Source organism: Anolis carolinensis, chromosome 1, assembly GCF_035594765.1.
Source record: "Anolis carolinensis isolate JA03-04 chromosome 1, rAnoCar3.1.pri, whole genome shotgun sequence".
Classification (NCBI taxonomy): Eukaryota; Metazoa; Chordata; class Lepidosauria; order Squamata; family Dactyloidae; genus Anolis; species Anolis carolinensis.
In genome coordinates, this window is record NC_085841.1 from 259015512 (window position 1) to 259038663 (window position 23152).

Sequence of the window (23152 nt, forward strand, 5' to 3'; positions counted from 1 at the left end):
AGTTCCACTTTGGAAATTCACAAAACTTCGTTACAGTTTCATAGAATAATAGTAGGAAGAGACCACATGGACCATCTAGTCCAGCCCCCTGCCATACATGAAGTTTATATCTGTAGACTGGACCATTTCATGAGAACGGTGGATTTTCTTTGGATATAGTTGTTACTACTTCTTACTAGCCAAACTGAGAATGCCATAGAAACAGACCAATCTCTTTGATAAACACAGTAGAGCCCACAGATTTCAGGAGCTCAGTATTCAGAGAAATCACAAGCAATATTAAAGAAGGCTATCTGATCTGAAATTAAGAATGCCTTCTATAGCACTTGAACCAAATCCCATATAAAGATTGAGAAAGAACAGGACCACCACCCCAAAGACATAAGCAGCAAGACAGAAGTGAAAGACAATGTAGCGACATCAACACAATGGTAGTGACTATCTTGCTATAACTGTAGTTTTAAAGACCTAACTGTGCTGTTCCTTAAGACTAGACTAGCATATAAGTTAGATCATGTCTAGTTACTTGTTCTCCGCCACAGATGGAATCACTCTTTTCTCTTTTTTATGGTTTTAGGTGGACACCACAGAGCAGCTGAAGAGGATATCCAAGATGCGATTGGTGCACTATAATTACAAGCCAGAGTTTGCTGCCACTGTGGGCCTGGAGAACACTTTTGAAACAGGTATGGTCCATGCACTGGCAAGTGTCAATTTGCACTTCAGCACTGATTAGTTGAATTCAATATATGTGTGACAGACTTTATGTTCTCCTGTCCTTCTGTGCTGCACCACTTTAACATTTTGCTTTTGCTTAGGATCATGTGACAAAAAATCATGTTAATCAGCCTTCATTCACGTAGGATGTGCTATTATATATGCCAGATGTCTTTTCTTCAGGTATACTACTAGGTTTGTCAGTTGTCTCTTTGTATAAGGACGTCCTTTATTTAAGGGTTGGAAAGCTCATCCATTGTTCCAGAGGCATTCTCTCCTGATGTTTTGCCCACATCTATAGCAGGCATCCTCAGAAATTATGAGGTCTGTTGGAAACTAGGCAAGTGGGGTCTGTTGGAAACTTGCCTAGTTTCCGATGGATCTCCAAACCTCTGAGAACGCCTACCATAGATGTGGGCGAAACATCAGGAGAGAATGCTTCTGGAACATGGCCATATAACCCAGAAAACTCACAGAAACCCATATGATGGTTGGTTTGTAAAACTCAATTGTGGATCATCCTAGAGAGTACCTAGTTAAATATGTTGTGGACCTCAAAGAAAACAGTGATATTTTGTGTGTGATGTATGTTGCCCTTTCTGTGCAGGTGAAGTAAAAAAAGATCTATTTGATAATACATGGAAACTATGTATTAACTTCATGTGTAAAAAATAGGGGAAATTCAAATGACCAAGAAAGGTTGTGCATGGACAATTAGAAAATATAATAATTAGTATTACCTTATATACAGTGGATGAATTGGAATAAGTAGAAGGCATAGAACTGACAGAGCTGTATTTCCATAATGATATATGAAGTATGTTGGGCAGTGGGGGCATGTGTAGATCTGAGAATATATGATGTAAAAAGGCAATTGTAACATGTTAATATAGTTTAAAATTAAACAAAATTCTGTGCAGGTGTCATTGCTCAGGAGGTGAGAGAGATTCTTCCAGAAGCAGTGAAAGATTCTGGAGATATGGTCTTTAGCAGTGGAAAAACCATAGAGAACTTCCTAGTGGTGAATAAGGTGAGTGGAATGGTCTAAAGAAGATGTAAGTAACAAACGTACTGGAAGAGGGTTGGTCAGAATGGATGTTTGGGGGAAAATATCCATTCCTTCTTAGTAGAGTTGGATTATTATTATTATTATTATTTTTTGCTCAGCAGCCAAATTCAAATCTGAGAAAGGCGTCATTTCCTCGTTGGGGGAAGTGCCAAGGACAGATTAAAGGGGATGGAAGCATATACCATTATTATCTATTTGTGTGTGTGTGTTTGTGTGTTTTGGTGGGACAACATTCAAAACAATTTTTAATAGCTGCTATGTGCATCTATTAAAAATAACCCTTTACTACAGATTTCAGTCAGTCAAACTACAACCCAGTTTTAAATGTCTAGTGAACCACAGTCCTAACAATAATTTTCAAGCATGCAAAACATAGTTTTATTCTATGCGCATATATTCAGAGTTTAAATATACAGTAGAGTTTCGCTTATCCAATGTAAACGGGCCGGCTGAACGTTGGATAAGCGAATATGTTGGATAATAAGGAGAGATTAAGGAAAAGCCTATTAAACATCAAATTAGGTTATGATTTTACAAATTAAGCACCAAAACATCATGTTATACAACAAATTTGACAGAAAAAGTAGTTCAATAATCAGTAATGATATGTAGTAATTACTATATTTATGAATTTAGCACCAAAATATCACTATGTATTGAAAACATTGACTACAAAAATGCATTGGATAATCCAGAACGTTGGATAAGCGAGTGTTGGATAAGTGAGACTCTACTGTACTTTCAAAAATGTGAAGGTATTTAAAAGTGCCAGGAATTGACATTTAAAAATTATTGGATGGCCTCTTATCTCTGTTTTACACTGGTTGTCTGCTGCACTGAGCGAAGAGATCCATAGCTACTATTATCTAGTCAGTAGCCAGAGATAAGAATATGGTTTTTTCATATCTGGAGTGAAAAGGATCAGGGCCTGCCAAAAAGCATGTGAGGTAAAAAAAACATATAACAAACATTTAGACTTCCACCACCTTTCAAAAGAATGTGCTTCTGTACCTTCTGTTTTACAGCCAATTCCTGGTTGGTTTGTGCCATTATATATACCTGCACCTTGATTTTGCTATTATTGTTTTTGCTTATTGAGGAAATCTGTTCAAGAGTTCCTACGTGGGAAGATCAGGTTTTCTTCTTGATGAAACTAGAAATCTTTCTGACATGAAAGTCCGTATTGGAATGAAACAAGAGCATGTTTTTCACAATAAGGTTCAAGAATCTATAAGGCACAGAGTGTGAGCTTGAGCAAACCAAATGTGTCAGAGTAAACTGTTTTTCTAATGACAGGAGCGTATTTTTATGGAAAATGTTGGGGCGGTGAAGGAGCTTTGCAAATTGACTGACAACCTGGAAAACCGGATTGATGAATTGGAGCGGTGGAGTCACAAACTGGCCAAGCTCAAACGACTGGACAGTATGAAATCAACTGTAAGCTCTGGAGCATTCAGGTATTATAGAGATTTTTTTAAACCACACATACACACACACATATCTCTTCATGGAGTCATTACTCTGGATGGACAAGCGAGTGGGCTGTCAGAAGATTTAACTCTCTCATACAGTTAAGCTGTAGTCCTATATACATTTACCTAGGAGTCAGCTACTCTGAAGACAGTGGAACATATTACCAGGATTGCATTAATAGAAAAGAAAATCTAACTTTGTTACATTTTAATTTGCTTTCTGGTAAAAAAAAAATCATTAATAAATAATAATTAATAATATAACAAAAACTACTCTGGGCTATTCTGAGTTTTCCGGGCTGTATGGCCATGTTCCAGAAGCATTCTCTCCTAATGTTTTGCCCACATCTACCCTGTTTCCCCGAAAATAAGACATCCCCGGAAAATAAGACCTAGTAGAGATTTTGCTGAATTGCTAAATATAAGGCCTCCCCTGAAAGTAAGACCTAGCAAAGTTTTTGTTTGGAAGCATGCCCACCAAACAGAACACCAGAGTATGCAGGATCAGTAAATGTAAGTACCATAGATTGTTGTACATGGAAATAGTGGTAATAACAAGAAATTCTAGATACGATTCAGTTTGTCTGGTTATGCTGGTTTATGATTACAACTACTGTACAGTATATAATAAATGTTCATTTTTTGTGAATTCTTCTTCATGGAGAAATAAGACATCCCCTGAAAATAAGACCTAGCACATCTTTGGGAGCAAAAATTAATATAAGACACTGTCTTATTTTCGGGGAAACACGGTATGGCAGACATCCTCAGAGGTTGTGAGGTCTGTTGGAAACTAGGCAAGTGGGGTTTATATATCTGTGGAATGATGTCCAGGCTAGGGATATGAACTCTTGTCTGCCTGAAACAAGTGTGAATGTTGCAATTGGCCATCTTGATTAGAACTTTCAACTTCAAAGCCTGGCTGCTTCCTGCCTGGGGGAATCCTTTGTTGGGAGGTGTTAACTGGCCCTGATTGTTTCATGCCTGGAATTCCCCTGTTTTCTGAGTGTTGTTCTTTATTTACTGCCCTGATCTTAGATTTTTTTAATACTGGTAGCCAGATTTTGTTCATTTTTTTAGTTTCCTCCTTTCTGTTGAAATTGTCCACATTCTTGTGGATTTCAGTGGCTTCTCTGTGTAGTCTGACATGGTGGTTGTTAGAGTGGTCCAGCATTTCTGTGGACAAAGGATTCCCCCAGGCAGGAATCAGCCAGGCTTTGAAGATGAAAGGCCATTCAGTGCTAATCAAGGTAGCCAAATGTCTTGCCTCAGGAAGACAAGAGTTCTTTCTCCCAGCCTGGACCTTCCACAGATATATAAATACCACTTGCTGAGTTTTCAACAGATCTCAGAACAGCTGAGGATGCCTACCATAGATGTGGGCAAAACGTCAGGAGAGAATGCTTCTGTAACATGCTCATACAGCTTGGAAAACTCACAGCAACCCAGTCATTCTAGCCATGAAAGCCTTCGACAACACAAAGTTTACTTTGGATAGCAACATTAAAATCATCACCATAATAAAAAAATAAGGAAAATGTGCTTTGAGTAGGCGCACGTGTTTATTAAGTTTTAAGACCTTGCTTCCCTCCCCCCCCCCAGCCCCAAAAAGGAAGGAATAAACTACTTTCCATCCCTCTCTTTAATTTATGATAGCCCAATTCCACAGTTTTTCTTCTTGTGTTTTATGAAGTGGTGCTGCATTTCAGGCAATTGAACACAGAAGTGGAACAGATGTCTCACATATTATAGCAGGTTATGATCAAGGGGAACACACTTATGCCTCAGATCTTTAGACAGATCATTTATCTCAGTTCCCTGAAGAAGCATCTTGGTGTAAATCTGCATCTTCAAATCCCCATTTAAAATGTACTAAGAAGGATAGCAAAAGCATAATTGATATATGGCAATAATCCAAAATTAACTTCACACACCTGAGATTGATTTAGAGTACTATTAATTAAAACATAGGCTAATGCAAACTGTGCAACCTCACCAGCACACAGCAGCAAAGGGAGAGAAAAAATCTCTAGCTAACCTGGAACATAGATCACTGTCTGCTTCTGTATGCTGATTTTGATACATTGATTTTCTTCCCCCGCCTTTCTCCCTGAAGCTCTTGCCTCATTTTTATCTGTTGGCAAAGATATTTGCCCCTTAATTAGTATACTATCATCTAAAGAGTTTAGCCTAAACTCAATACTGAAAACATATTTTAAATATTCTGCATTTATTAAGGAAGGTGGTATAAACACCACTGCATTCAGATGGTGGCTATTGTTCTTATGTCACTCCAGAGCTTTTTCTGGAAAGGGGCAAACTGTGAAACTGATTACCCTAGACCAGAGTTTCTCAAACTGTGCTCCCCAAGTTGTTTTGGGCTTCAGCTCCCACAATTCCTAACAGCTGCTAAGATAGCTGGGATCTCTGGGAGCTGAAGTCCAAAACACCTGGAGGAGCACAGTTTGAGAAACACTGCTCTAGACAAGCCATCATCAACTTGGTGTCCTCCACATGTGTTTAATTGGGCCTTCCGGGCCCAAATCAAGGTCCAGGTGATCGCCTACAAAACCTACCTCCGTGACCGCATCTCCCCCTATGAACCTGCACGATCTCTTTGTTCGTCAGGGGAGGCCCTTCTCTCGCTCCCACTTCGGTCACAAGCGTGGTTGGTGGGGACAAGAGAGAAGGCCTTCTCCGTGGTGGCCCCCAGCTCTGGAAGTTGCTCCCCAGGGAGAGTAGGCAAGCCCCCACCCTAGTAGCATTTAGGAAGAGCTCTTCCAATAGGCTTTTGAAGAATGAATCCCCCATCCCCATGATGGACTTTGTACCTGTGACCATTTCCTTATCTGTTGCACTGTATCTTGTTCTATTAGTTTGATATAGCCACAGGGTCCATCCCACCCCAAGTTGCTCTCTCATTGATTGTAGCACTTAGTCAACTACCTCGTGTTTACAATACTCACTCGATGCACTTTGCGCAGTTCGTTTTTATTATTGTTACCAGGGTGCCAAATTCATGTTTTACTATAGTTATCTTTTTAAACTTTTACTATGTCAATGTGTAAAATTTTCACATTTGTGTCTGTATCTTTTGATGTGTTTTATTTTGGTTGCTGTTTTCACCCGGGCTTGGCCCCATGTAAGCCGCTCCGAGTCCCTTCAGGGAGATGGAGCCAGGGTACAAAAATAAAGTATGATGATGATTATCTATAGCTCTTTTTACCCTTAGCATGAACACTTGGCTGTGGAAGGTGAAAGTTGTGGTCCCACACACCTGGAAGGCACCAGGCTGGAAAAGCTTGTTATGTGTAGCTTCCATTTATGGCCATGGTCCTCACTTTCCCTCTCCATGTGGGGACCTTTGTGGGACAGCCTGGAGAAATAACCTGTATCTGTCAGAATACCCCAGATAGTATGGCTCCAGAACTAGCTTTTCCAAGCACTTCCATGCACCCTTTTTATTTGACTAAAAGTCCTTTTATGCTCCATAATTACAATTCCATTTTAACTATCATGATAACATCATATTTTCTTGAGATTTGCAGTCTAGGGAAGGACATTTCGACTTTTAAGGCAAAGACTTCTAGTGCCATTCAACACAAGTCCAAGAATCCCAAAGGATACAGCTATGGCAATTAGTTGAATCATGGGGCTATAAATTTGTATTATTAAAGGGGGCTATGAACTCACACAATATGAATCCTACCGTATTTTTTTCTTGCAACAATTGAACATCACCTACTTCTCAATCCCTTTTCAGAGCTATTTCCCATGCTTCCCCTTAGAGAAGGGTGCTCCAGATAAATTGGTATATAGTCATCCTTCCACATTCACTTTGATTAGGGGTACAAAACTCTTATAAAACGGGGGGATTCCAATAAAGACATTGGTATTGTTTTGCTTGAGAGAACACCTCTCTAAGAATTTCTTAAGTCTTCCAGCATAATTCCGTAGCCAACTTCCACTGGAAGAGGACCATAGAATTGTACTAGAAAACCTAGAACAGAGATTTCCAAATATTTCATGTCAAAGACACACATTTTAGACATGCATCATTTTGCAACACAGTAATCCAGTTTTACTACCAAACTGAAGGTTAAACCAACCTCTTATAAGAGCTATGGACAGATACATAAATTGTAATAATGAAATGTATGGGGATACAACATATCTCATGGAAACCTTTCATTTACATTTTTAAAATATATGATTTATTGCTTATTTCACATAGACTCGGAGGTTTCTCGTGATGTTCTTGTGACACACCTACACACCACAGCTGACTCATGAATGTGCTGTGACACACAGTTTGGAAAGCTCATAGAATCACACTGGAGGACCTAGAGATTCCTAGAGAACATTTTAAATCAAATCCATGAATAATCAAATTCACAAATGTGAAGGGATGACTACACATATCTACATGGTAAAATCATGCAGATTAAGTATTTTAGTTTGTTATGAAAAAGATTAGTACTGAGAAGCAAAATTGAAATGAATTGAAAGATCATATGAGTACTGGTCTGGATTCATTCTTACTGTCCATTTCCTATAGTCAAGCAGGAAGTCAGTTCAGCCGTGCTGGAAGCATGCCACACAAGAAGAGACCCCCCAAAATGGCCAGCAAGGTAAGACATATGTAAGATGTGTATGAATTATAGTCAAGTGATCGACCATGGTTGTTTGGAATAGGCCTAGCACTTTGTCATGAAATTGCAATATCTATTCTACATGTTGTGTTTCAGATTGCAGAATAAATTGTGTTATTCATTAGGAATTGGTTGAAGATAGATTGGGATCTACTGCTAGATTCTAATTGTTTAGGAGTTGTTAACACCTGGAGTAAAGCTCATCTACCAGACAAGTTCGCAAACTTTGTTCTTATCGTTTCTTCCGTGTCTTGGAAGCATGAAACAGAAAACCCCCTCCCCACACAAAACTCAGCTCAACATGAAAGTCTGCTTTCGTGTGGAGCTGAAATTTCATGCATGTGCACTTCTTCTCTTTCTCCTCCTCCCTCCCTCCCTCGCATCTACAAAGCCCCACATTCACTCACGGGAGTCATGGCCAGGCAGCCCCACACCTGGACCTCAATATCAGAGCGGAAGGAAGAACCACCTCCCCTTCCTCCTTTCCAGGTGTGTGGGTGTGTGAGACTGTGCTGACACCCTGCCACACACACACATGCTTTCCAGGGAGAGTTTGTGTGTGGCGTGGAGTGTGTAGGCAGGCCTGGAAAGCTTGTGCGTGCCTCTCAGCCTGCAGCTGAGCACCTGCACAGTCACCTATGCCCTGCCACCCACCACACTCTCTGAGTTAAAAGGAGGGAGGGGCAGTGGTTCCTTCCTTCCTGCTTGCTGAGGTCTAGATGTGGGGCTGCCTGGCCATGACTCCCATGAGTTAATGTGGGGCATTGCGGGCATGAGGGAGAAAGGGTGGAGGAGGAAGAGAAGAAGCACAATGCCTGCGAGGCAGCCAAATGCCTCAGAAAGGGGAGCTAGTGAGTGCGAAGCCCTCCCCCATAATGGGCTGATTTTCAGGGCCCCGAAACAAAACAATTGAAAATAACCCTCCCAATTTTGGGAGGCTTTCTGAAAACAAATCGGGCCCCGCAACGAAAGCCAGAACGAAACGAGACAAGCCTTTACCCAAATGCACACCACTATCATCTACACAAATGAGAATGCTGAAGTAACAAAAACTTGGAAGGGGGCCGGGCTGTGGTGCAGGCTGGTAAACAGCTGCTGCAATAAATCACTCTGACCATGAGGTCATGAGTTTGAGGCCAGCCCGTGGCGGGGTGAGCACCCGTCAATTACTAATAAAATATAGCCCCTGCTCATTGCTGAAAGATAGTTGCATCTATCAAGTAGGAAATAAGGTACCACTTATAAAAGTGGGGAGGCAAGTTTAACTAATTTACAACGTTGGAATGAGGAAGTGAGGAAGTGCCATCAGAGTGGATGATGAAGCAGCTGCTCCCCCCTGAGGCCAGAATCGAACATCCCCTCAGGAGAAAGTTAAATTGCCTCTGTGTCTGTCTGTCTGTTGTCTCTGTCTCGGTTCTATGTGTATATGGGCATTGAATGTTTGCCCTATATGTACATAATGTGATCCGCCCTGAGTCCCCTTCGGGGTGAGAAGGGCGGAATATAAATACTGTAAATAAATAAATAAACCAGGAGCAGTTCTGTCCATGGAAGAACTAAAAACTGAGTTCTTGTATGGAAAACAGATTTCTGGGCTGGGCATACAGTCACAGAGTTCTTGTTGATTAATTCTGAATTTACGTTTGCCTCCTGAACTGCTACTCTTCTTATTTTGGTTCTGATTATAGCAGGAACCAGAGTACATAATCTAAACTTGCAGTCTGCTGCCCCATGCTGTACCCTATGGAGATGTGCAAGTAAAACCAAATAATGTCATTACATGTTGGAAATGCTCTAACAGCTAGGCAGAATGTTATTTATAAATATAGTTATGATCAATGGTCTCTTGTAAACTGATATTTGATGGTTTCTATGATTTCAAAATTTTGCTCTGAGCTAACCCTTAACTTTCCTATTTCACTCAGCAGTCTTCTGTTCCAGTGATAAGCTGCCTTCTTCTCTTTACTACCTGTATTTATTCTGTTGTCCTCCCCAAATACAGTTCTTACAGTCCAATCCCTTAATTCAGTGGTTTTCAATCTTCCTAATGCCGTGATCCCTTAATACAGTTCCTCATGTTGTGGTGACCCTCAACCATACACTTATTTTTGTTGCTACTGAACTTCATAACTGTAATTTTGCTACTGTAGTGAATTGTAATGTAAATATCTGATATGCAGGATTTTCGTTCACTGGACCAAATTTGGTACAAATACCCAATACGCCCAAATTTGAATACTGCTGGGGTTGGGGGGGGGGGGTTGTCATTTGGGAGTTGTAGTTGCTGGGATTTATAGTTAACCTACAATCAAAGAGCATTCTGAACTCCAACGACTATGAAATTGAACAAAATTTGAAACACACAACTCCCATGACCAACAGAAAATACTGGAAGGGTTTGGTGGGCATTGACCTTGAGTTTTGGAGTTGTAGTTCACCCACATCCAGAGAGCACTGTGGACTCCAAACAATGATGGATCTGGACGAAACTGTCAGGACCCAGGCTGCAGAGCACCAATAACCATGCGCAGAGACCAGAATCTATCTAATATCTTTATTAAGGAATTATATAAAGTCAATAAAAACAAGTGAAGAATATAGTTCAGAAGCAGACCTTTCAGGAAAGGCCAAATATAGTCCAGGAAAATATTGTCCAATATAAGATATTAGAGTTCAAAGTTATAATCCATTAACCAAAACACACACCTTGCCAAGCAATAGTGTGGGGAGATGACAAGGTCTTTAGTCCATTGAAGCTTGACAACAAGGCTGGATCATAGGCTTGATTCTTGGCTGGATCAAGACTGGAAACGTGACAACTTGAAACATGAAACAAGGTCCGTGGCAAAACGTGAGACAAGGCAAGACTGGAAACTAGATCCGGGAAGCAGGGAACAAGGAATACGAAGTCCACACACGATCTCTCTCTCAAGCTGATCAATTGACTCCGCAAGGTTCCCCTTGCGGCAAAACTCCTATATAGGGTCTTGTTTTCCCGCCAACAGAACACTTTCCCTGGAGAACAAGAAGCGAAACCCAACTCTGTCCAGATGCATGACTCCTTAGAATTTCCCAAGGGAAGCAGACCTAATCAGCTAGTTGTCTGGCTGCGATTCTGAGACTCCGGCGATTAGCCTCCCTGATTCCTCTATCTCTATTATAATTGTCCTTTCGGGAAAACGGGGGAGAATTCTGCCCAAGGCTTGTTTGGTTAACTTCCTGAGGACAAACATCCTCCAGGTGGAGAGGCTCCGATTCAAGCTGAACCGGTGGAAATCCCATGTTTTCCTCCTCGTCTTCCACAATAGCACTAGGAACGGGACTACAAGGCCCATGAGACATCACAGAAACTTGGCATCAATACTCAATATGCCCAGATTTGAACACTGGTGGAGTTTGGGGAAACTAGACCATGACATTTGGGAGTTGTAGTTGCTGAGATTTATAGTTCACCTATAATCGAAGACTCCCATGAACCCCACCAATGATAGAATTGGGCCAAACTTCCCACACAGAACCCCCATGACCAACAGAAAATACTGGAGGTATTTGGATTCCTAAGACCATAAGAAATATGTGTTTTCTGATGGTCTTTGGTGACCCCTCTGAAACCCCCCTCGTCCCAACCCCCAGGTTGAGAAACACTGCCTTAGTTGCTTAGTGTTCTGCAATATTTTTAGTAGCTCTGCAAGTTGTGGTATGTCAGTGTTTAGCTGACCTTTTCTTTTTTCCTGGGAAGAAAATAAAGCATTTTAAGAAAAAAAAATCACACTATAGCCTTCTATCACGTATGTCCTAGAATAGAAAGATAATTCTGTCGTGCAGTCCTCTGATAATTTTTTCATTCTCTGTATGTCTTTTGCAGACCCCTTCTGTTGTCACAGATCAAGCTTGTATCAGCCAAAGGTTCCTTCAGGGCACCATCATTGCCTTGGTGATCATCATGGCTTTCAGGTGAGTGTCTACACATTCAGGCTGCATTTTCACACCATGCAGGGTAGGGCACTGCACAAGGTTTTACACAAGATAAACTGGCCTCCTGGTCTGTGAATGAATGGGCAAGTCTTGTTTGTTTAAGACAGAGCATTGCTTCTGAAAACCAGTTGAAAGCCTATTTTTACAGCACCATGCTTTTGTCATGTTGTAGCTCTTATTACACATCGAGAGACACTACAATAGAGTCTCTACATTTAAGTTGCATGTAACAATGCATATATTATTTGCAGGGACCAGAGGAGAACAAGCCAGTTCATTACTGGTTGCTAACCATTGAAATGACTGTAGAAATTTCTCTCTCTTCAGTTATAGTCCTTAAATGAGAACAAAATAGGGTTGTTGATTCACCCAACTTTTTTTTTATGAATTTGGGCTTCTTTGTGGGCCATCAATGTTATAACTGCTCTATCTCATTGGAACTTCAGAGTTGTTCATTTTGGGCTTTTTATGTTGTATGTTGTCATTCTTCCAGGGCTGGGATGCAAAACTGGGATGAGAAACTTACAATGACTGGCATCTTGTTAGTAGGTTATGTAGGCATAGGTCAGATCTACACCTATGTATGACCTTTTTGGGTTGATGCAGAAGATGGCATTCCCTTCCTCCCTTCCCATCAAAGCCCCCAGTAGCCATCCCATGCCTAAGGGAAAGCAGGTGGAGGATTGGAGATGTCTCTATATTTCCAAAGAGATATTAAATGATTACATCATATGCTGAGACCTCTGCGGGATCTTAGTGAGCATTATTGGATGATACTATTACTACATGGATGTACATGTGGCTACATGGTCAACATAGCCAGACATTTCTCAGGTTTTCCACTCTACAGGATGCTGGCTGATGATTTCCTTCTCCCCAGTTAGAAATACTAAAGTAATCTTACAAAAAGTATGAACTAAATAAAATTGCAAATCTGATTTTTATTAGCTGATGATTCTTCAGATGTCTCTGTAAACATCATAAAAAGATTTCCCTGGGCTTGAGTTGCTCCTATACGCAAATGCTTGCCTAGTTGGAGAGAGTTTCTCTTTTTCCTGAAACAATGAAGATCAAAATTCTTCTCATTTATGTTTTTCCCCATTTCTTTCTCAGTGTGGTGTCCATGTCTACCCTTTATGTGCTAAGCTACCGCAATGAGGAGGACTTGGTGGATATAGAGGGGTATGTATCGACGCCTTCAGTTGCCTGCTTTAGAAAGCAGTGTGGTTTATGTTTGTTTCCTTAGTCACAAATATACAGAAGAGTCAAGGAAGATCAGTACAGGGAAGAATAACAGAAAAAGTTAGAAAAGCCCATGTATGATTTGGATCAAGGTAGTCTGAAGGAATCCTTAATACAGTGGTTCTCAACCTGCGGTCCTCAGATGTTTTTGCCCTACAACTCCCAGAAATCCCAGCCAGTTTACCAGCTGTTAGGATTTCTGGGAGTTGAAGGCCAAAAACGTCAGGGGACCCCAGGTTGAGAACCACTGCCCTAATACAATTTAATTGTTTGGGACAGTTGACTCAGTAGCGGGAAATAAGACTTCCCAATAAACATTTTATTGGAAATGAGTAAAACTGGTCAAAATATATACAAATTACTTCTTGGAAATTAGGTTCTAGGAGGAAATAGCAAGAATTCACCTTTATTATGACATAAAAGTAGATTTTAAACAGTTTTACAATAGGCCTTTTACGACTGTTTAGGATTTGTAGTTCTGTCATAATTTTGTATAGGTCTTAAGATAATTGGGAGTAGTGCATTTCTGTATCATATTCTAGGCAGTAACTGATTTTATCATTTTATAGCAAATAAGAAAACATGTGAAGAGCTTTACATCCACAAGTTGTATACAGATCGTTTTATTTTTGTAATTCTCTTTACTAAGCAACTGATAGATCTTTCTCTTTCCCTTCCCTCCTCCATTTGCCTTTCTTGTTTCTCCACTTATTTTTCTCCCCAACTCCCTCTCTCTGTACTTGTCGTCATCTCAATTTTCTTACTTTACGGTTTCTTATGGCTATGTCCTTCCATCTCTACCCTTCTCCTCCTCTGTCTTCCTGTTGCCTCATAGTTATTTTGCTGTGCCTACAAGTTGCCTTCTGGCTCTCTTTCGGCACAGAGGTCCGGGCATCCCAGTAGCTCTCTGTCCACGGTATGGTCTTTTTTCAATATACTGTTGATGTAACTGTTGCATCCATTCTCATCCATGTGTCTTTATTCCACTCCCTCTTCTTTTCATTTTTACATCTTCCCATGTTTTAGACTCCTAATCAAAGGCAAGTAAAGGGCGCAAATCAAAAATACAGTCTTAAACAAATGTATTAGATTCATGCAGAAATTCCTAATCTTACAAAATTGCATGAAATTCTTGAGCAACCTGAAGGTACATATGAATATAGAATTTAAAATAAGTTGCGAGGAGCCATTTGAATGGTATGGAATCCTTGTGCTTTCTGATTTCTAATTCCCTTCTTGCATCCTTACTAAGGATGCAAGAATGGAATTAGAAGTCAGAAACCTCAAGCTGAACAGTGTTTAATCAGAAAGGAGGGCAGGACTCATTAATTTCAGTAGAATTTAATTCATAATGAATGGAGTTTTGACTGACAGTCCATCTAAAACATGAGTATTTTATGGCTTTTGCCCCCAAGTCATAGCATGTGAGTATCACAAACCTACACTCTTGTGGAAAGTGAGTGGCACTTATTCTTTCTCAGTCATCAACAGTTCATGATTAGGTGTAGAGCACATGTGTTAAATGCCACAGTCGCAAATCTGGCCCTCCATATCATTTTATATGGCCCTCCAGATGCTGGACTTCAACATCTGTCATCAGACATCATGACTAGAGCTGATAGGAATGACACCTAGAAGGCTGCAATTTGTTTTGTTTTAGTCAGATTAGTGGGGCTTGAATTGAGATACAAGGCTTTTGATATGATTTCTGACATTAAAATGTCATTTAACCTTTCTCCAACCTCAGAGCCACAAGTGCTGTTGGGCTGCAATTCCCATTATCCTTATTTTGGCAGATAATCAAACGTAATGGGAGTTGTCATTCAGTAACACCTGAGTAAAAACTAAAGAGCACCAACCACGATGTAAAAAGAATACTTTGTCCCCTGTATCCACAAATTCTTCCATCCATGGATTCAACAGCCCTTGAAAGCAACAATGAGGCTTGATGGAAATGGGTTTGAAACCCTTAGTGTAGGGGGATTAGCAAAGGCCCTTGTCAATATCCCTTATGTAATGTGCATGAGAAAAAAGTCTGGGCTCTTCTTGTGGCTTTATACTATCATAACCAGGAATTATTTGAGTGTAACTGCTTTTTCCGGCTGCGCAAAGGGGTTTCCAGTACCTTCTTGCACAATGGTTTTGTCAGGCTGCAAATGGCTGATAGGCAAAGATTCCTCCCAACATCCTGACTGAAAGGCTCACTAATTGGTTACAAGGCCAAGGCTGGAGAATTTCCTTGTGCCACTGCCCAGCCAGCGACCTTCACTTTCCTAGGCTCTTCACAAGTACATGGGTAGAAATGTGTGCTATTCCTGCTTCTAAATCTCAGATTGATGGAGTCTGGAAACGAAGAGAATTTCCAGACTATTTTTGTGTTTTCAAATTAATCTTTCCCCAATTAGATCTGTGTGCTATTATAGGAAAAATAATATCTACAGCTGGAAAACAAATGCTGTATTTACAATAAATTTGGATTAGAAAGAAATTAGTGACTTGGAATAGAAGCCATTTGTTAGATTCTAAGCTTCTCTAAGGTACTTTTCCCAGAGTATGGAAGTGACTGCTGAACTTTATTTTAGCTGAAGTCTGACCTTTTTACTTTTTCTAACTGCCTGTACTCTTTCTTTCCTTATGTTATCTGTCTACTTGCTTTCCATCTGGCTTTTTCTTCCTCTCTTCAGTACAGTAACGTATTCGCTCTTTTCTGATGCCATTCTTGACTTCATTTATTTATTTATTTATTTATTTATTTATTTATTTACAGTTTTTATATTCCGCCCTTCTCACCCCGAAGGGGACTTCATGCACAGCCATTGCTTTCTATGATTGCATATGCCACATTTTTATTTATATCAACATTTCATGTTGACACTTTTTAAATTTTAGGACCAATGACAACATTGATAAGAATCAAATTATGTTTTCCACTGCGGCCTCCTCGAACACATTAGAAGATGCACTCCCTTCACAGCATGGTAGGTCTGGCTTGTAATTATTATTGAGAAAGTGCACCTACATGCATATGCATACTCCCGCACACATATACACTCTTAAGTGTGTTGCTTAGTGGCAATGGAGAATGTAATCAAGCCCTATTTCACTCTGTGGAATTGCTGTTGACCATCACATACAAAAAAACAGAGGTGGTGTGCCACAGCCCTCGCATTTTTGCGTATCTCTAATGTTTCTAGCAACATTTAGTTTTGGGGGTTTTTTTTTACTAAAAGTGTGAGGGAAATTTCACTCTGGTTGTGGATGTTTTGGGGTTTTTTTGTTTGTTTGATTCTGTGGTTGTGGGGCGGACAGGCTGTTATTGTCTCAGAGGAAGACTTTAACCAATTTACTATTTACTTCATGGTAAATGAAGACTTCTCCTGGGTCTAAACCAGCCTAGGGGTCCAAAAAGTGATTGTGAAATTTCCCAATGCATCCCCAGATCATGTGGAGGGTTACAAATATGAAGCAGAAGGGAAGCGGGAAGTGAGAAGGCAAAAAAAAAAAAAGAGTAAGGTTTCATCTAGATATAGAATTGTTTAGCATAACAAATTTGGAGAAATAACATTTTTGAAGTTAAGGGATGTGACATGGATGCAACCCTTTACATTCCCGCAAAAAGCCACTGCAACCTAACAGCCCCAGGTTGTTCTCTGCCCTAGCTTTCAAGAAGCTGATGGCAGACCTATACTAAGCTATTTTGAATGACAGCACTCATTATGGAAAATCCCTACTCTGTAAATGGCTGAAGGCTGACTTCAAATTCATCCCATGTGCATCCAGAACTTTACCCCGACTAAGAAGCTCCCAATATGGCCATGTGAATTATATTGTGTGAGTTGGCATACCTTTTCTCTGGAATACAGGGACATTCAACAAACTTTGTGATACTAGGATACACTTGAGTCTTTGGTTCTGCTTTTCAGCAAAGGACAAGGTTGAGTTGAGGTTTACAGCCCTGCTGTGGAGCCCTGCAAGGTTTCTTTGTTTTGTTTTCTTCATAATTCTTCAAATCATTTGTTTTAATTTCCTATGGTTACCTTGTGAGAATCCTACCCTCAGTCCTATCCTGCTCATGTCTTGCAAACCCAGATCTATGGCTAATAATAATAATAACAACAACAACTTTATTTTTGTATCCCACCTCCATCTCCCCGAAGGGACTCGGGACAGCTAACATGGGACCAAGCCCAGATAGTTACAATAAGCCAGAATAAAATACATAGTTGATACATTTCAGCAGAAGATAAAAGTATATCAAAATAAAACATAATTATACACAATAACATAATAAAATAAAATCATGACAATAATATGGAAGATGTAATATAAAATTAGAACAGGTATTGACAAAACGAACTGGGCCAAAGTGCAAGGAGTGTATGTTGTAAACTCAATGGATGAGATAGAAGTGTAAAGTGCTATACAGTGTTCCCTCACTTATCACGGGGTTTACTTTCCAGGACCACCCGCAATAAGTGAAAATCCGCAAAGTAGGGACACTATATTATTTCAATACTTACACATTATTTTAGTAGTTATACACTATTTTAAGTCTTTATCAACCAATCGTGTGTTGATAAATCGCCTCCTTCTCCTCCCATTGCCTCTTAGGCTCATTTTCTCTCCCTTCAGCTTCTCTTTCCTCCCTTCCTTAGGCTGTAAATTGAATTCTTTTAGAGTTTATTAAAAAACCGCGAAACAGCGAATCCACAAAAAGTGAACCGCAAAGTAGTGAGGGAACACTGTATTTAGTAAAAGGTTTGGGATGAGTTTCCTTGATTGAATAGATTTCCTGACAATTCCAATTTTACATTTATTGGAGAGGGCATTTGGATCCTACTTTGAATTATGATCCTTTTGCTCTGGCAAAACACCTATGCTCTTCTTTTATTTTACAGCCACAACACATGTGCCTGATTCTTCATATGGATTGTCTGCTCATAGTGTAGCTGTGTGTTTGAACCCACCTTGTTTCTCTGTGTGCTGTTCTTCTGTCCCCAACAATGTGTCTTCTGCTGCAGTTTCTGATGCTACCACTACAGTCACCGCCAACCGGACAGGTAGCCCTTACTGTTTTCTAACTATAGAGTAGAGCTTTCCAAGAGGTGTGTTGGAAACATTAGTGTGTCAGCTGCAGTGTGTAACTGTGTTACAGAAATGTAGAGGTAGTCCCAGACTATTAGTTCACATCTTCTCTTTGTGTCTAATTTTCTCATAAAATATAACCACTAGTTTAAACTGATCTCCACTGCCTTGCTTGTGGGAGTATCAAAGATATGTTTACTTTCATGTTGGGAAGGGACTGCTTGGATAGGAAGGTGTAAATTAAGTGCTTGGTGAGTGAAGACACTTTCTCTCCTATCAACATATTATTACTATCGATCTATCGGTATCTGTTTCCCAGCCCTGGTACTTACCAGAAATAAAACAGACTTCCTGGGCGTATTCCTCTGCTGCTTTTCTGAAAAATTGGGCTGATACTTCTTGTGCTTGGAAATACATACTAGCCAAAATCAGGGGCAGAGAGATGTTCAACAGGTGCAGTTCTCGCTGTTGAGATAAAATTCTATCTATGCCACTTCCGCCTATAAATGAAAGCTCATATGGTTGAATTCTCCTTTATATGCAAGGTCCCCCTCATAGAAAATTAACATATGGGAGAGGTCCCAAATTAGTTTTCTTTGTGGAAAGATTTTGTTGTCTTAATTGTTTCTGTGAAGGAGTATAGCCACCTACAATCTGAAATGATGGAGCCTAAACATAGGTTTGTTAATGGACTGAGAATGAAGCATTCTTATGTAGTGGGTCCTTGGTATTCTTTGGAGTTTGGTTCCAGGACCTCATTGGATACAAAAATCTGTGGATGCTCAAGCTCCATTATATATAATGATGTGATTAACTGGTGTCCCTTATATAAAGTGGCAAAATTAAAATTTGCTTCTTCGATTTTTTCTTCTTTCAAGCCATAAATGGTTGAAACCATGGATATAGACTCCATAGATATGGTTAACAAATAAAAATGAACTGCTTCCTAGTAGCTCTTCACTTTCTGTATACATTTGTCTCACATTCCTAAACTGCCTTCTTGTTGCTTTTTTGCAGACCAAAGCCTTCTGTCACTCTTACCAGTGACCAACATCAAAGCCAAATCCAGGGGAGTCACGGGCAAAGTGGCTTCTCACACAAAGTGGCCAAAGACTTCAGAGCGATCACGGGGCTTTGGCAGCCCCAATGCCAGCCCATCCTCCCCCTTTACCCACATCCAGGGCAAATCCAAATACATTTCCAATCTTCCTATATCATATAATAGCTTTCCTCCTGGACAGTCACGACAGCGACGTGGCGTCAACCAACCAGGCCCAGAGGGGTCTAGCACTGGAAGCACCAACCAAAATGGTAAGTCCAGGATGGCATTGCATAGAATCATAGAATCCTACAGTTTGAATAGGCCTCACGGGCCATCCAGTCCAACCCCCTGCCAAGAAGCAGGATAATGACATTCAAAGCACCCCCGGCAGATGTCCACCCAGCCTCTGCTTAAAGGTCTCCAAAGAAGGAGCCTCCACCACACTCCTGGACAGAGAGTTCCACTGCTGAATAGCTCTCACAGTGAGGAAGTTCTTCCTAACCTTCAAGCTGAATCTCCTTTCCTGTCGTTTGAAGCCATTGTTCTGTGTCCTATTCTCCAGGGCAGCAGAAAACCAGCTTTATCCCTCCTCCCTATGACTTGCCCTCACATATTTATACATGGCTATCATTTCTCCTCTCAGCCTTGTCTTCTGCAGGCTAAACGTGCCCAGCTCTTTAAGCCGTTCCTCATAGGGCTTGTTCTCTAGACCCTTGATCATTTTAGTCGTCCTCCTCTGGACACGTTCCATCTTGTCAACATCTCCCTTCAATTGTGGTGCCCAGAATTGGACACAATATTCCAGGGGTGGTCTGACCAAGGCAGACCTATTAAAATCTCTGCAGAATTCTCGAAATGAATCTCCAAAATGTACTGCACAGTCTGTCCTTAGGTGGTGCCTTTAGAAGAGGATTAGGCAACTGCACAAAAAGGCTGAGAGTCATTTCCTTTCTGTGCAGTCCTTGAAAGCGCTCTTAGATACCTCTATCTCAGTGGGTCCCCAGATGTTTTGGTCTTCAACTCCCAGAAATCCTAACAGCTGGTAAATTGGCTGGGATTTCTGGGAGTTGTAGGCCAAAACACCTGGGGACCACAATGCAAAGATGTTATTATTATATATTTTATATACGCTGCCACCAGTTATTAAAGAAGTTTTATTTAAAAGCTGACACCAGAGGTAAAGATGTTTATAATGTGGCCACCAGATGTTAAGGGGATTATCAACTCTTGCCACTACTATTGGAAGATATAGCCACTGGCTACCTAGAGAGGAGACTTTTAAATCTTTATTTTTCTTCCTTCTTGTTTGCTTTTGATGGTAATATAGATTTCAGAGACTGAGATGTTAAAAAGAACAATACCACGTTTATTCAGGCACAAGCTTAATGGTTACAATAACTTCTTGAGAGGCACTTAGATTAACAGTTGCAAAGGTATATTGAGATGTTTCAAACTTTTAAATACTACTTCTTCCTTTACTGCTTTAACCTGCAGTCACCCTGTGAATTTCAATCACAGACTATCTGTTACTTATCTGGAAACAGACTACCTTAAAATAAGCCACCAAACTTATTTTAAACTGACTCAAAATCCAACCTTTGAGCCACTCTGATTCTCCATCTGAGAATCAGCCTTCCCTGTGCTTCAACAGAACACAAACTGAACTGTTTTTAAAACATTCCTTCCTTTTTCTCCAAACGGCGGTTGGCTCCGCCCTCGTTACTATGGCAACCTGCTTCAGAATGCTGAGCTGGCTACCATCCCCCACGCAATGGTGACTCTAATACTTACCCTTTTAAACATAGTTAAACTTGCCTTTTAAAATGTAATTAAACATGACATCTGTAAACTAAAAATTTCACACCTCTTTACACACAGGTTGAAAACCACTGCTCTATCTGTATCTGATTCCTTCCCTGGTACTTGGCCTTTCCTTGGTTGCAGAGTAACCTTTCTTCATGGCTTTTTCCCCTTAGCTCCTCTTCTTCAAACCATAGCACTTGTGGAGAGTAATGTGGTCTTTGAACCCCAGGCCTGTGCTCCTGGTGTTGAATGCAGGTGAGTGTTTGAAGTGGAGTGCTGCCATGCACTGCAGTGATTGTAGATGGGATCAATTCAGATAAATTTTAAAAATCGGTATAATTTGTATTTGTTGCATCATGACAATTAATATACTTTCTTTTTTTTTGGTTGCTGATGAAATAATTTGCTGCAGATGAGCATGAAATCCAACAGATTTGAATATAGGCAGAGATCATGTGAGGTAGAACACTAATAGTTAAGGCTGTCATTTGCTGAGGAGGAGAGAATGAAGATTAATTAAAAAGAAGAGCTTTTTGCTTCAGGATCTGCTTTGCATACACAAGATCAAGATTCTTCAATCCGTGGTACCTCTAACTAAAAGTACAAAGAGTAGAGCATGCACCCCCAACTTGACACTCTCCAATGTTTTGGCCCAGAGCTCTTATCTTAACTATTAGTTGTGCTGATTGAAACTGGTGGGAGATATAATGCAAAGCACTTGGAGGGCACCAGGTTGAAGAAAGGTGCCAGTGACAGTAATTTCTCACAGTGTTAGACAGTATGTTATATCTCTTTAACCTGCAAAAAATCCTAACAACTGATTTAAATGGTCTTTCTTTGAAAATCTTAATTTTTTTTTACTTAAAATAATACAATTGTCTTTTGCCAGTGTTATGACATCTGTAAACAAGTTTTTTTAAAAATAGAGAAGTTCTGTGCATGTTTTGTGAGGCAGTTACAAATCAGATAGCGCAGCAGATCTAGTTGTAGATGGTTGTTATATGTGCTATAGATTTTTTTTTTCTTTGCCTCTCTAGGACAGGAAACATCACTTACCGCATCCCCATCAGCAAGTTTACCCCTGTGAACACAAACCTGACTTTGGAGATGAAGTGAGTAACAGTTCTAGGGAAAGTAGGGATACTAGGGAGGGACTCAATCTGAAATGGAAGTGTATGGAATTAGCAGGGAATCATATTTTGAAGAAGGGTGGGCAAAGTATTGCATAATAAAATTAACATATGTGAAAGAAGGATTGTGTTTCCTTCCTATTTGGACTGGAAGTTAGCTAAGAAATATACTGAAGGACAGGAAAGATGGTGGTGGAGGAAAAATAATCATGCAGTTGGCAGCTATGATTCCATAAGCTGAATGTGGCGGCTTCTATTGTGAACTCTTTCTTTTAAGAACTGAAGAAAAAGATATATCAACTTGGGCCCTCTCCTGGGCCTTCCTTTGTCACATGATTCTTTATTGTTTCACAAAGACAGATTTAGGGAGAGAGGCATGTTGATCCTGCTCACCTTGTTACCGTACTTTATCTTAAAGGGTGTTTTTTTCTCTCTCTTTCCTAGTGCTTCTTCTGCTGTGTCTGCCTATTTTTGCAGTCTCGTGTCCACCAACCCATGTCAGGACAGTGTTATGAACACAGACAACTTCTCTGATGCAAAAGACACCCAGGTAGGACCCAAATGTATAGATGGAAGGATGAATAGTAAGCAAGCCTCTAAATTCCTCCTCATAATGGGAAAGGAATATACAGCTAAACCGTGACTTATGCTGGCTTAACTTTCATGGGTTTGATTATTTGTGAGTTTAACATTGATGATTAAATGGAATTGGGGCAGGGGACATTTTGAGACCTACTATACACTATAAAATGTAAAGAAAATTAAAAATAGTTTAGTAAGTCATAAATGCATATGTAATCTACTTTTGTGTGTGTGTGTTTAATATGGCGAAAAGTAATTAGAGTTCAGATGATGAGGAGGGGTGGTGGCTAGAAATATTTGGGTTTTTCCCACTTTTGCAGAAGTTCTCCATTCTTTATCCCCAGGAATGTGGAGGGGCAATTATATTGTCTTTCATTTGCATG

General features: G+C 40.2%; 1 protein-coding gene across 8 annotated transcripts in view; it reads left to right on the plus strand.

Moving 5' to 3' along the window:
* myrf (myelin regulatory factor) overlaps window positions 1–23152 on the plus strand; it is a 121798-nt gene that overhangs the window by 90910 nt on the left and 7736 nt on the right. For 6 of the 8 annotated variants that reach the window (XM_008115871.3, XM_062967460.1, XM_008115872.3 and 3 more), the window contains 13 exons: window positions 578–686; window positions 1638–1747; window positions 3083–3243; window positions 7817–7889; window positions 11776–11864; window positions 12999–13067; window positions 13963–14043; window positions 16017–16105; window positions 18026–18187; window positions 19230–19523; window positions 21231–21312; window positions 22095–22169; window positions 22632–22737. In XM_008115871.3, the coding sequence (XP_008114078.2) occupies window positions 578–686; window positions 1638–1747; window positions 3083–3243; window positions 7817–7889; window positions 11776–11864; window positions 12999–13067; window positions 13963–14043; window positions 16017–16105; window positions 18026–18187; window positions 19230–19523; window positions 21231–21312; window positions 22095–22169; window positions 22632–22737 (1500 nt within the window). The remainder of the gene's footprint in view (window positions 1–577; window positions 687–1637; window positions 1748–3082; window positions 3244–7816; window positions 7890–11775; window positions 11865–12998; window positions 13068–13962; window positions 14044–16016; window positions 16106–18025; window positions 18188–19229; window positions 19524–21230; window positions 21313–22094; window positions 22170–22631; window positions 22738–23152) is intronic. The other 2 variants (XM_008115873.3, XM_062967459.1) reach the window with 1 other exon arrangement.